Here is a 14062-nt window from a genome sequence, read left to right as displayed (position 1 = left end):
AAAATGTGTGTGGGTAGCAGATGTGCAGTGTTGTATTCACTGACCTTTATTATTTTTAATTCAGGCTTTGCCCATGAGCGTGCAATACATGTTGATTGAAACTTCCCCCCTCACTCCCAATTGCTCTCATTGGCTGTTGTATTGTGTGTGTGCATTCTGACAACTCAAACCCCAGTGAAACAAAAGCAATTAAGTGCTACATTCCAAATGGGAGGGACAGTGGGGAAGCACACAGCAATGTGTGCATCCGAACACACACACACTGTCAGCTGTTGTTTCGCTGACACCTTTTAATGCCTGAGAGACATGGACAAGTAGTGATCTGGCCTTGCAAAGGCAATGGAAGCAGAGCTGCTTGAAGGGTCAGGCTTTAACGGGCTTAATCTAAAGCTCACTGAAATCAATTGGAGCCTTTATGTTGACTTCAATGGGCTCAGGATCAGGCACTAAATGCTTATGCATTTATCTAATGTTGGTGGACAAATCTGCACTCATTTAAAAAAAAAAATCTGCAGCCTGTATCTGTCACGTTTTTTGTCAATCTTCAGCCCCAGCTGCACATGGGGGGAAAGCCACACAAGGTAACGACTTTTTGCCAAGAGCCTGCTTGTTGTTGTTCATAAGAAAGAGAAACACAACACATTAGCAGAGCAACTTGTGCTGTCATGGTGCTCTTAACCCCTTTGAAGTGTGAGCATAATTTTGAACACTTCATACATTAAATACCAGCAATTAGATACCATGGTGAAAGGTGTCATTAAAAAACTAGGAAACATACAATTGCGTGTGTGTGTAACACATGTGCAATGATATTTTCAGAAGATCTTCTTCTTCTCTATATATGCACACTCACTCACTCACTCAAAATCCAAAGTAGCTTTACTGAAGTCAGTATAGCTCCAGTGATGTGAGCAAGAGAAGAACCAGGCCTGATTAATAACCCTACTAAACCAAATGGCTGTGTTCATTCTGTCCCACTATGGTTGATCTCAGTCTGCATTTGATAGTGTCTAGCCTGGAACAAGAACCTATGTAATTAGTAACCAAAGTTGGAGTACTTAAATTCATCAATGTACTCTCTTGTTCAGGTCTTTGATGCTTGCAGTCAGATTATACTTTCCTTACATTGAGTAATTCCTTAATCCACCAGAAATCCCATTGTCAAAATGGGACCAATTTCAGCCCCAATAAAGATGGCAGATTTGGGCCCTTGCATTTGAACTGCTGCTGCCAATTTTCAATCTAAGTTCCATTAGCTGAGCAGTCAATAACATTCAGAGAAAATACAGGAACTTTCAGAAGCTTCCTGGTAATGCTGCTCAGTGCTGATCTTGTCAATGATAACAGAAAACACTTTGATGCAAAATTGTATTGTCATGCTCTCCGGGTCAATCAGTGCCTCTCTGGCTTCTGTTTAATCAGGTGTTCATTCATTCTTTCTACTTCTGCATGTCCTGGGACACTTCAACTGTTGTGGCTATTACCAGGGATTTCAAAGGGTCACACGTAACTTTGGCGGGTTAAATTAATGAAGATATCCTATCTCCTAGAAGGGGCCTTGAAAGGTCATCAAGTCCAGCCCCCTGCCTTCACTAGCAGGACCAAGTACTGATTTTTGCCCCAGATCCCTAAGTGGCCCCCTCAAGGATTGAACTCACAACCCTGGGTTTAGCAGGCCAATGCTCAAACCACTGAGCTATCCCTCCCCCAAAGGGTTTTTTAAAATCAATTAATTTATTTTATCAAGGGCTATTAAGGAGACTGTATTTAGATCCTGCTGTACTTTCTGAAGATTAATACTTGTATTACACTACTGTAAAGGAGCTTTGTGGAAGGCAGCCTCCAGAAAATCCATTATGTCATCTAGTACATTTTATCACTGCCATTGGATTTCTTTCTTACTTGTGCCATCTCCCATGAATTTCGTGTGTCTCTTTTTGTTTAGCGATATGCCCACCTAGTGTGCCTTTGCTATAGTATGCTGAAGTAGCCTCCATGATGAGTGTAAGGATTTTAGCTAGCTTCCACATCTTTTTGACACCTTTCCAAAATTTAGTGGCTCAGTGCTAATGTATGATAGGATATGATCCCTAAAGATAATTCCATCATGGGCACTGTTACTCACCACTGTGGCAGTTGTAACCATAAAGGTACAGCAGAAAGCTGCTCACAGAGACGCACTCTTTCTATAGTTATTAACGCCTGTGGGTGTATTGGTTCAAAGTTTTTGGTGGGATTGATCAATATTGAGAGAATGTTCTTGAGCTTTTCCTTCCATTTCTTCAATCTTGGAGATGCGTATAACCAAGAAGATGATATTGACACTGAAGCATGTGTATTTGTCTGTTTTCTACTTAAAGCATGCTAAATAAAGAGCATCTTTTCCCTTGGGCAAAGCAGCCATTAAGAATACAGCACATGTGAGGTATTTAATGAAAAGTCAGCTGCCACTGAGATTCGCTATCACACTTAAAAGCAATCACGTCCACTAAGTCTTCATGATTTACAGATCAATATGAAAGGACAACTACACATTCTTCCAAAATAATCGGAAAAGTGTGGTAATGCAGTCACTAAGATTTTCCTGCATCTGTTTGCCTAATTAATCCTTTAAAGTACGTGATGCATGAACACTATTGAAAATGGTAAACCCTCAAGAAAATACTTATTCAAAGTCAGTCAGGTATTAAGATTTTTAGTATTGCTCTTATTAAAAATATAATTGCTTATAATTGCTCTTCTGGAAACTGATGAACATAGGGAATACCATCTTAGCTTTCTCTTTGAAAACTCTTTCACAAAACAAGGCCTCTGAAATAATGTTAAGGGCTGTGTTTTCACATACATAATGCTTTTTTGTACAACATGAGTGGCCAAGCCTGAAGATCTCTGGCTACTTCCAAACGATGTTCAATAAGTGAAAACGTAAATGTAAGCACTAAAAAGGAAAAATGCCCAAGTAAAAATAAAACTCAGAGAGGAAATGAAAAATAACTAAATAAAAATCACACTCCCCATCATACACTTAATGGGAGGCCATGTGTCTGGCCCAGGGGAAAAGGGCCAGGACATTTGAGTTCTAATCTCAGCTCTGCTGCTGACTCTGTAGCAACTTAGGGCTTGTCAGTACGGAAAGAGCTATTGCAGAATAAGCTATACATAAATCATGCTAATTATTCTAGAAGATGGTGATTTTTATTCCAGAATAGAATGTCCACACAGGGAGCTATTACAGAAGAGTTATTCTGGTCCATTTCCTCATTTAGACAATCCTTTCATCTCTTAGGGTACATCTACACTACAGGGGGGAGTCTATTTAAGATACGCAAATTCAGCTACGTGAATAGCGTAGCTGAATTCGGCGTATCGCAGCCGACTTACCCCGTTGTGAGGACGGCGGCAAAATCGACTTCTGCGGCTTTCTGTCGGCGGCGCTTACTACCACCTCTGCTGGTGGAGTAAGAGCGCCGATTCGGGGATCGATTGTCGCGTCCCAACGGGACGCGATAAATCGATCCCCGAGAGGTTGATTTCTACCCGCCGATTCAGGCGGGTAGTATAGACCTAGCCTTAGGGTTCATCTATACAGCGAGTCTCACAGGCCAGGTTGACAGACTCGGGCTTGGGCTATGGCACTAAAAATAGTTGTGTAGGCATTGTGGCTTGGGCTGGAGTTCGGGCTTTGAAGCCCCTCCCCTTCCTTAAGCTTCAGACCCCAAGCTCCAGCTCAAACATTTACGCAGCTATTTTTAGTGCCATAGCATGAACGCAGGTCTGTTGGTCTGGCCTCTGAGATTTGCAACTGCTCACTGGGTAGACGTACCCTTAGTTCTGTGTCTGACTCTACCCATCTATAAACTGAAGATAATAATGCTCATCTACCTCGAAGAAGTATTGTGATGTTTAATTAACATAATTGCTTTATATCCTTGGAGGAATGGTACTACAAAAGTGCAAAGTAGTATTATCATAGCCCCAGTATAGTAAAGTAACATAGCAAAGGGACATGGTGTTGAGCTCTAGGTCACCAGGTCAAATCCAGGCCTGTCTAGCAGTGACCAATATTCATTACCAACTTCTGACTCTCCAAGGTCTTGTCTTGTTAATACTTCTCAATCTCTTACTTGCCAGAGCCAAACTTTTCAAACCAGAGGTTGCAAGCTCACTTTGGTTGAAAGGACACATTTTTTCCAGGCTGTAATTTTGAACGTAGACATATTTGTTAAATTATGAGATCAGTCCAAAAATAAGGATCTGATCTGTTTTTTTACACTAACCTCTTTACAGTGGAAAATTATGCATTTAAGACTGCAAAGTCCCTTCTATTTGAAACCCCTTTTTATTCTTTTGAAATGCAATTACTTTTCAATGAAATGTTAATGCTGTATTCTATTTTTACAGCTGCTTCCATGATGTATAGTGCAAAGCTGCAGTTTAATAATGCTGCTAAATGCTCTCCCCCTCCATTTCTTGGTGCTTTATGTTGGAGTAGAATGTAAGGATAATAGTAACTTGTTTGGGTTTCTGTTTGTTTTGAAAACACAGGACTATATCTGCAAAGACACATCACCATGCCAACAATTTCAATATATTTGAAGGAATGATCTGCCATGGACTCCCAGTTGTGACAATTTCAAGAGGCAAAGTGGTGTATGAAGATGGAGTTTTCAATGTCACAGCAGGAGACGGAAAATACATTACACGTAAACCATTCCCTGAATATGTCTACAAAAGACTCAAGCAGCGGGATGAGGTTAATTAAAACAATACATTGCGGTAGTGCTTGCAATCTTTGTGCAATATGAGGAAAACTAGCTTTTGCGGGGGGGGGGGGGGAGGTCTGGGTTTCTGTGGTTATTTCACTTGCCTTTGTGATCAAAATGTGCCCAGACTGGAGAAAGTGAACCTGTAGGTTGGAGTTTTATTGCTCTTCCTCTTTTCACACACAAACACCCGGGGCTAACTCCAGTTCTCAGGTATATCAGTGTAAGTTGGAGGTTGGGATCATGTGCCTTTGAAATCTTGGTCCCATTTATTGTACAGGTGGTCACACTGATCTAATCATGAAAAGCTCTGAGCATCTGTAATCACCATTGACTTAACAGAAGTTATAGATGTTCAGCATCTCACAGAATGAGATCCTAAATTGTGAAAAAATATCAACAATTTTCTAGCTCTTTCATAGTTAGATATTTGGGGATCAATCCTGCAAGGTGCTGAAGACTGTAGGATTTGAGGCTCAAATAGATAAAGAACAAGTTAAGAATAATTTAAACAAGCGAGATGTCTTCAGGTTGGCAGGGCCTGATGAAATACCTCCCAGAATACTTAAGGAACTGACTGAAGAGATCTCTGAGTCATTAGTGATTATCTTTGAGAATTTATGAAGGACAGGAGAGATCCTAGAGGACTGGAAAGGGGCAAATATAGCACCTATCTATAAAAAAGGGAATAAGGACAACCCAGGGAATTATAGACCAGTCAGCTTAACTTCGGTATCTGGAAAGATAATGGAGCAAACAATCAATTTGTAGGCATGTAGAAGAAAATAAGAAACAGTCAGCATGTATTAAGAACAAATCATGTCAAACCAACTTAAAATCCTTCTTTGACAGGGTAACAACCTTGTGGATAAGGGGAAAGCAGTAGATGTGATGTATCTCAACTTTAGTAAGGCTTTTGATTCTGTCTCACATGACTGTCTCATAAACAAATTAGGGAAATATAGTCTAGTTAAATTTACTATAAGGTGAGTGCGCATCTGGTTGGAAAAGTTTACTTAGAGCAGTTATCAATGGTTCACAATCAAGCAGGAAGGGCATATCAAATGGGGTCTCGCAGGGATCTATCCTGGGTCTGGGTCTATTCCATATCTTCATAAATTATTTGAATAATGGCATAGAGAGTACACTCATAAAGTGTACAATACCAAGCTGGGAGGGGTTGAAAGCTCGTTGAAGGACCAGATTAAGCAATGGGACAAATTACCTAGGGACATTGTGGACTCTCAGTCATTGGAGATTTTTAAGAACTGGTTAGACGAATGCTTGTCAGGGATGGTCTAGATAATCCTTAGTCCTGCCTTGGTGCAAGGGACTGTACTAGATGACCTATCGAGGTCCTTAGCAGTTTTACATATCTATGATTCTATGATCCAGTAATGCAGTTCCAGTAGTGGGACTACACATATGCTTAAAGTTAAGCATGTGCTTAATGCTTTGCTGGATCAAACTGATGCTCAGCATTTTCCATGATCAAGTTCTCAGTGTCAAAATTACTAAAGGAGGAAATCTGTGAAACACTTGGATTGACTATTTTATGCCTGTTCACTGGTCATGAGAAATATTTTTTCTGCCTTAGCACTGCTGACTCTGGGGGTTAGGGGGAGATTTCAAAAAAACCTAAATGACTTGTACTTCTAAAGCACTTAGGTGCTTTTGAAAATCCTGCCCTGAATTAATACTATTCATAACACTTTCTTAGCGCTGAAACAGATCAACATACGTGTGAGCTTTTTGCTGTTTGAAATGTTTCCAAACCAATTAATTGGGCATATTGTTTGCTCCAGTACTTCCCCCTTGCTGGCCTGATGAAATATATGTGCCAAAGGTTAAGTGGGGGGGTCTCTCTCTCTTCCAACTGACTTCCTCTCTGTAAACGCATTTCCTGTAGGAATTGGTAGCCTGCCTGCTAATTAACATACATAATACAAACAGGGTTACAAAATGCTTTTTTCTCTCTGCCAGCCTCCTAAAAACATATATTATTTTTGCTGAGAATTAAAAGGAGATTACTGTTTATTTAGTTTCACAAATGAAAAAGAAGGCCTGGATCCTATACCGTTCTTATATAGATGGAATAGATTGGTGTAAATTGGGTAAAATGGAGCGATCTCGATCTACACCAAATGAGGATCTGACCCAGAGTATTCTTGATTCTTTGCCTGATATTTGCCTTGAAATCAGGCCCTTCATTTAAACATCTCCCCAGGTTCTTGTATACATTATATTCACCTTTCAATGTTTATAAGAATTTTGTGTTTGGGAACCTCTGCTTTACATAATGCATCTATATATTGTACTTTCTCAAACCTTCCTAAAGTAGTCAAGCTTTTTCCACAGCTCTGCTTAACAACTGTCACCTTTGGCCCAATCCTGCGAGGTGTTGAGCATCACCTGCAAAGTGCTGTGTGCCCTGAATTCCACTGATTTCATTGGAAGCTAGAAATATTCAGCACTTTGCAAGCCGGGCCACTTTATTACTAGTACTCTGTCTTCATTGTTTATCTTTGGCTCTGTGGGTTTCTAATGCAAAATAAATGACATTTAATGCTAATGCTAGTTTACTACTGAAACCATTTCTGGAGCCATATTACACCAGCAAATACACAGGATGTTCATCTACACGTCTGGGAAAGGTCCAGGATTTATTTAATATGTAATGAGAGGCTCATTTAGCAGGTCTCCACAGCAGTGCTGAGCCTTGGTATCAGAACATCATTACGTCCAGATTCTGGCTAAAGCAGCAACCCGCACATGGGATTGAGATTAGTTGTGGCACTGGAAAAACAAAAGAACAAAACTGGACTGTATGTAACTTTTCAGAGGCAAATTCACAATTGAGCTAAGGACAGACTTGGCAGTCACAGGATTTCTGAGACTACAGTAACTGTGCCAGTTTATATTTCCCATCAGAAAGAACTAGGGAGAATTTTGCCTAAACAAAACATGAAGAGCAAATGTCTTTACAAGTGACTTCAACCAAACTTGATCTCTTTTCGACAAGAGCTAGAAATGCTGGAGGGGTGGTGTGCAGATCTGCAGGGGAGGGGACATCTTGTATCACTGTTATGCACCCACATGTCTTGCCTGTAGTCAGAGCAACATTGACTAATTACTGAGAGATCCCCCAACACTCTAGGCTCTGTTTAGATTACGGGCTGGGAGTGGTAGGGGAGTGACAGTAAAATGAGATGGGAGAAGGCCAGTTGTTCCTAAAAATGGCTTCAACAGCATTTAAGGGAGTTAGCCAACCAACCCCAATTAAAGGTTGATAGGAGTTGAGTGTCAGACTCTCTTGGGCACTTTGAAATACTGTAGGTTGGGATTTTCAAGAGAGATGATGAAAATGTTGTGAGGCATAAAATACGGAGCTAGGAAATAACAGGCTTCTATTTTGGTTGTGTGCAATTTGCAAATGCAGAGGGAAACAAATAAGAAAGAACTGAATTGTTCTCTTATAGGTTTGCCAGCCTGTCCCTGTTGAGCGAGCACCATATGGAGAAGTGGGCTCAGTCCAGTCCAGCAGGGGTGGAAAATAGACGTATCCCTAAAGTGTGGCTCTCCCAGGTAACTCTTTCCTACTTTCCTTTCTGCACCTTTCTGAAAATATGCAGAACAAATATTGCAACTCCTCTTGTATGTGACAGGTTCATGTGGGCTGAACACTCCTGGAGAGTGGGTGCCCTGTATCTTTAATTTTGATGAAAACATATGGCAGTTCTATAGTCCATGTTTGGGAGACCTTTGCTGATGAAAGCTTCAAACAGAGGAAATCCTATGGGATAACTGAGCTGGAGCCTGGATGAATTAAGTGCTTGAATGAAACTTGAATCTGAGGAACAATGAAAAAGTTGAGCTAAGTTCATTGCTGAGATAACACACGCCTTTTTAAGGAGCTATGTCTGAGGCCATGTCTACACTTAACGGGGATTGACGCTGCTGTGATCGATGCAGCAGGGTCAATTTAGTGGATCTCCGCAGAGCGCTCTCCGGTCGACTCCGGTATTCCACCAGAACGAGAGCGTCTCCCATTGATGCAGCGCAGTGTAGGCACTGCAGTAAGTTGACCTAAGTTACGTCAATTCCAGCGACGTTATTCAAGTAGCATAACTTAGGTCGACTTACCCCGGTAGTGTAAAAAAGGTCTGAGATAGCAAAAGGAGCAGTAACAAAATCTGAACACAGAATGGCTTAAAATCCAACTCAGAATTTTACAGAAACTTTTGAAATAACCCAATGTTTTTTTAGTGAAATGAGCTTTAAAAAAAAAAAAAAGGATGTTACCAGTCCCCCTGTTTCATAGTCAATACACTCGCCAAGGGCTATAATGTTTCTGGCAAGCACATAAACCTCTGTCAGAAGAGACAGATGAGCACCATGTCAGAGACATTTTAGTTGACTCAGAAGATACAAGACGGAAGAAAGGAGTTAACATCGGCTGACTGACTATGATAATAAGGCAGTGCAGCCCTAATGACAGAGCAGGAATCTTCTCTATCCCCAGTTCTGCTTCTTACTCACGGTGTGACTTAGTGCAAGTCATTTAACTTGTCTGTTTCAGTTTCCCCATATATTCAAAAGGCATAAGAAGGCCCTACCTACCTAATGGGTATGTTTGTGTATAAAATGCTTTGGTGAGTGAAGACACTGTGTAACTGCCCAGTATTAATTATGGTGATATACATTTCATACTTTTTAGTAAGCATGCTAAGTAGACACACTTGTACAATGTGCATTAGTAAAGTGAGTTGCATTAACCAACTTACCACACTTTAGTATCTGAGGGCTGGTCCACACTAACCCCCCAGTTCGAACTAAGATATGCAACTTCAGCTACGTGAATAACGTAGCTGAAGTCTAAGTATCTTAGTTCGAACTACAAGGTATTTACTGCGGGTCCACACACGGCAGGCAGGCTCCCCCATCGACTCTGTGTACTCCTCTCACGGAGCAGGAGTACCGGTGTCGATGGCGAGCACTTCCCGGATCGATTTATCGCGTCTAGACAAGACGCGATAAATCGATCCCAGAAGATCGATTGCTTACCGCCGAACCCGGAGGTAAGTACAGACGTACCCTAAGTTACAATTCTTTTTGTTATTCCCTATTCTAAACAGAGCAATGCAGGTTTATTTCAGATACCGCTTGTGGCAACTGTTGGTAAATGTTAGTTTTTTGGTGGTGACTACTACAGCACTACTTCAGCACCTTTGCCTCAAGGAAGATGGGCTCCACTAGAAGGGTATTGGTCACATATTTTCTTTCCTACAGAAAAATGGCATTAATTGTTTAAGAAGCAGAAGGGATCAACTCAGAAAGAAATTTTTAAAAAGTTATAGTTTCGCTAAACAGTAACAGGGGGGCAAAATGACCGCAAACAACAAGTATGTGAAAGGTGTATGCCCCGTGGCAGGGGAATAATTGAAGATGGGCCAGGCATATAGGAGTCATCAGATGAAAGTAAGCAAAGGAAAACTTAGGCTGAAGACTGGGGGAGAAATTTGCTAATAGTGAGGTCTGTTAGCCTGTGGAACAGTATCCCAAGGGACAGGGAACAAGCTCCATTACTTGCTTCACGTAAAACGCAGCTATAGAAGGCACTAATGAATAAATATACTGCTGGGAACAAACCTGCAATGGCAGGATTATGGACTTATCTTTTCTATCTTTAATTTCTATGGTTCTGTGAACGTCTCCAGCAGCGTGAAGCTTCATCCAGAGCAACAATGAACAGCATGTTATTTGTTTTCCTCTGTCATAAGGGAGAGCACTCTTGTAACAGAGAGCAACAAAGGCTAAAGCTGCAACAGAACAAGGGAGCTGTAATAGTTCTTTCCAGTTCTTAGTGCTCTCCCTCTGTTATTACCACTTTGGGAGACAAATGGCAAAGTAGCGAGTCTGTCTTTTGAAAGATTATATCATATTGTGTTCCTTGTTTCTCTGTAGATAAAGCCAGATGAAAATTATCCTGCTTGCCCCATCTAAGCAATGCATTCTGGTGCCCGTCGTGAGCAAGTCCAGCATCAACTTTTGAAGAGCCAAAATTTACCAGCTGCAAAAATAGGCACTACAGATCTTAATATGCTTTAATGAGTGAATGTTGTCATTCTAGTAATTGCTTTAAAGGACTTTAGTTAATTGAACCAAACATATATAACAGCAGAGTAACACAAAAAAGCAAAGCTATGTTAACACGACGGCTACTCTGCAAAGTCTTACTCTGACTGCTGGGATGGTATTTCTTCACATTTTACTTTTTAAAAACATCACGTAGTCTAGCAAAATAATAAGGCAATACATTTCTTTCTAGGGCTTAAACACAAGTTTTCTTTATTCTTGCCCCATAAAGCCACCATAGATTAAGTCTAATTCTCTTGCTTCACATGGTAGAGAGGAGTTCTGTGTCCACGAATTCACAGATTAAAGCCAGCAAGGGACCATTATAATTGTCCGGTCTGACCTTCTGCACAACACAAGCCACAAATTTCACCCAGTAGCTCCTGAATCTAGTTCAACGGCTTGTGGTTGAATTACAGCACATCTTTTGGAGAGACACCCAGTCTTGCTATCAAGTGCTGTACTTGGTTCCTCCTTCCTGGAAGAAATTAAATGCTGCCAGAGATCATTCTGATCTGGTAGTGCTACCACTGTGCCAAAAGTGGAGCTCTATTCCAACCAGTCTGGTCAGGTGCTTCTTTTATCCCCTCTCCCAGGCTAATCTAGGCGGTGGGAAAACTGGTGGTGATTCTACAAATCTTCCAGCATTACCCAACTGCACTAGCTCTGCACAATGACGCACACTATGCATAGAGAAGTATGGATACAGGATGCAATAAAAGTTTAACAGGGCAACTTGGCCCAGAGTATATTAGCAATAACTAGAGCTGATTTTTAAAAAAGCTTCAAAGTTTAATTTTTTTGCAATACTTTCAATTTTGCAGGTTTGAAACAGACCTATTTTTCAATGTTTTTTTTTAATTCAAAATCATTGTTGAATTTTCTTATGGACCAAAAACTGGGTTTTTGACAAAGGAAATGTTAACAAAAGTCAGTGTTTCCTGGAGTCTGTTTCTTTAATAATAAAAAAAAAAGATGAAAAACTTCTCATTTGTTAAATTTCAACCTGTTTTTTTCTTTGGGAGGTAACTATGTTCCTGGAAGGACTATGTTACTGCTAATATCATGGTTCTATCACTGTGTGTGTATTCTGTTCCTATGTAAGCAGCCAAAAGCAGGGCCTTTGCTACACATCAACCCTGTTTTGTGTGATTTTTTTTTTTTAACAGAATGTTCCCCTGTATTGTCCCTTATTTGACAGCAGTTGCTGGGAAAGCATGTGCTGCAGAAAGCTGGGGAGAGTGCTGAACCCAGCAAACCTTCGGTCATGCATGGAGCCATTGGGTCCCGACTTTGAAGGGTTAGGGAGCTCCCAGTCCTATGTGTGGGACCAATAGAAGCTTTCATGAGGTGCGGGAAGATTTTTCTCCCCATCCTGCTTCCATGTATGGACCAAGCAGGAGAGGAAGTCAGCTCAGAGGTGATTTGCCACCCATCTATGAATACTGCAGCTTTAATAGAGGTACAGAAGAGGCATGGTAGGGGCTGTGGTGCTAGATCTGACAGCTAAGAATCATGGCTTCTGCTATAAAAACAGTCCCAGAGTCACTTAGTATGAAAATAAGCTCCTGCTAGGCCAATCAAGTCCTATGCCTGTGGATAGCAATGTAGAGATCTCTCAGCAGGGTGGTCAATAGGGACATTCAGGAGGAACTAAGATGGATTCCCACTACTCAGATTAGTTTTGAGATGGCAGAGGCAGCAGGGCAATTTATTCATACAGTATTGCTGAAATGTTTGTTATAACTCTCCTCATTTCTGATGAGTGGAAACTTCAAGCATGCGTGGAACCTGCAGATTCTTGCAATCTGTCCCACTGTGTGGCTCCTGCTGTCAGTCACAGAGCCTCTGCATTTTCTTAACATTTTTTACTATTTGTGTGGGGGGGAGGGGGAACAGAAGTGTGGAAAGAGGGATGGGGATAGCAGAAGATAAATGTTTGCATGTAAAAATAGTAATCTGCATTGATAGGCTGCCTTTCATCCAAGGGTCTAAAAGCCTCATACCACATACCTGTGAGGCAGGTAGATCTCATTACACTGATTGTATGGTTCTGGGATCTGTGAATGTTCAACACCTCTGCACATCAGGCCACTGTCTTAGCTAATTAAATAAAGATGTTGATCTCAAGTTTGAAAGTGTTGGCCTCAGTGACTTGCCCAAGGTGACAAGTCAAACAGTGACTTTGTGAAAATTAAAACTAGAACCTGGGAGTCAAGACTGTCAATCAGCTGGATAGCATAAGTATGCCCAGAATTTTCAAACATCCTTTGGGCTCAAGAGTTGTCTGAGGGCGGCCCTGCTGAGTTCAGAAGGCTGCAAATCATTACAGGAATTGTTAGTGATTTTTCCAAAAGCAGCTGTTTTCACAGTGTGATACAGACAGTAGCTTTATGAGTTATATAAAAAATGTATGTAAACTGAGCTTTCTAGATCATGAAAGTACATTATCAGTGAAAAATATATATTCTTTGTAGGCTCCCTGCACATATTTTTATGGCAGAAAAAATAAGGAACCTACATTTCATATCTCTACAACAAAACTTGCCATTTCTATTTGGATTTCTTCAGCTTTATGCCAGAGTTTGTACTTCTTACAGGAGGAGTCCTTGGGTTATTGGTCATTAATGAAGGGATGATATTTCTACTAATTGATACGTTTTAAATGTAATTAGCTTTTTAACTAATGTATAGAATCATAGAATCATAGAATATCAGAGTTGGAAGGGACCTCAAGAGGTCATCTAGTCCAACCCCCTGCTCAAAGCAGGACCAATTCCCAGCTAAATCATCCCAGCCAGGGCTTTGTCAAGCCGGGCCTTAAAAACCTCCAAGGAAGGAGACTCCACCACTGATTTCATGAATACCAAACTGTGCTTTTATTCACAGACTGTAACTGGGTTTTGCCCCATGTATGATTTTAGCTACAAGAAAATTTATGATTTACTACAACAGATAGTTAGGTCATCTCATTTGCTATGCTAAATGGTCATTTTCCCATTGCAAATACAGACACTAGGGCCCTAATAATAGAATTTTAGAAATTAGGGCTGGAAGGGACCTTGAGAGGTCATCTAGTTCAGCCCCCTGCATTGAGGAATGACCAAGTAAACCTAGACCGTCCCTGACAGGTGTTTTTTAAGAACAGATTAGATAACCTCCAA

The 14062-nt window shown here is 40.9% G+C and overlaps 1 protein-coding gene across 3 annotated transcripts in view; it reads left to right on the top strand.

Annotated features, from left to right (window-relative positions):
• The window catches only part of DPYS (dihydropyrimidinase), a 49199-nt gene extending 37315 nt beyond the window's left edge, over positions 1-11884 (top strand). For all 3 annotated transcript variants that reach the window (XM_008172611.4, XM_065586000.1, XM_065586001.1), the window contains exons 8-10: positions 4546-4753; positions 8243-8348; positions 10728-11884. In XM_008172611.4, coding sequence (XP_008170833.2) covers positions 4546-4753; positions 8243-8320 — 286 coding nt within the window. In that variant the 3' untranslated portion in view covers positions 8321-8348; positions 10728-11884. The remainder of the gene's footprint in view (positions 1-4545; positions 4754-8242; positions 8349-10727) is intronic.
• Positions 11885-14062: the final 2178 nt, after the last annotated feature.

This window comes from Chrysemys picta, chromosome 2 (assembly GCF_011386835.1).
Source record: "Chrysemys picta bellii isolate R12L10 chromosome 2, ASM1138683v2, whole genome shotgun sequence".
Taxonomy (NCBI): Eukaryota; Metazoa; Chordata; order Testudines; family Emydidae; genus Chrysemys; species Chrysemys picta.
Note: the sequence above shows the minus strand (reverse complement) of the source record. Positions and strands in the feature narration are given on the sequence as shown.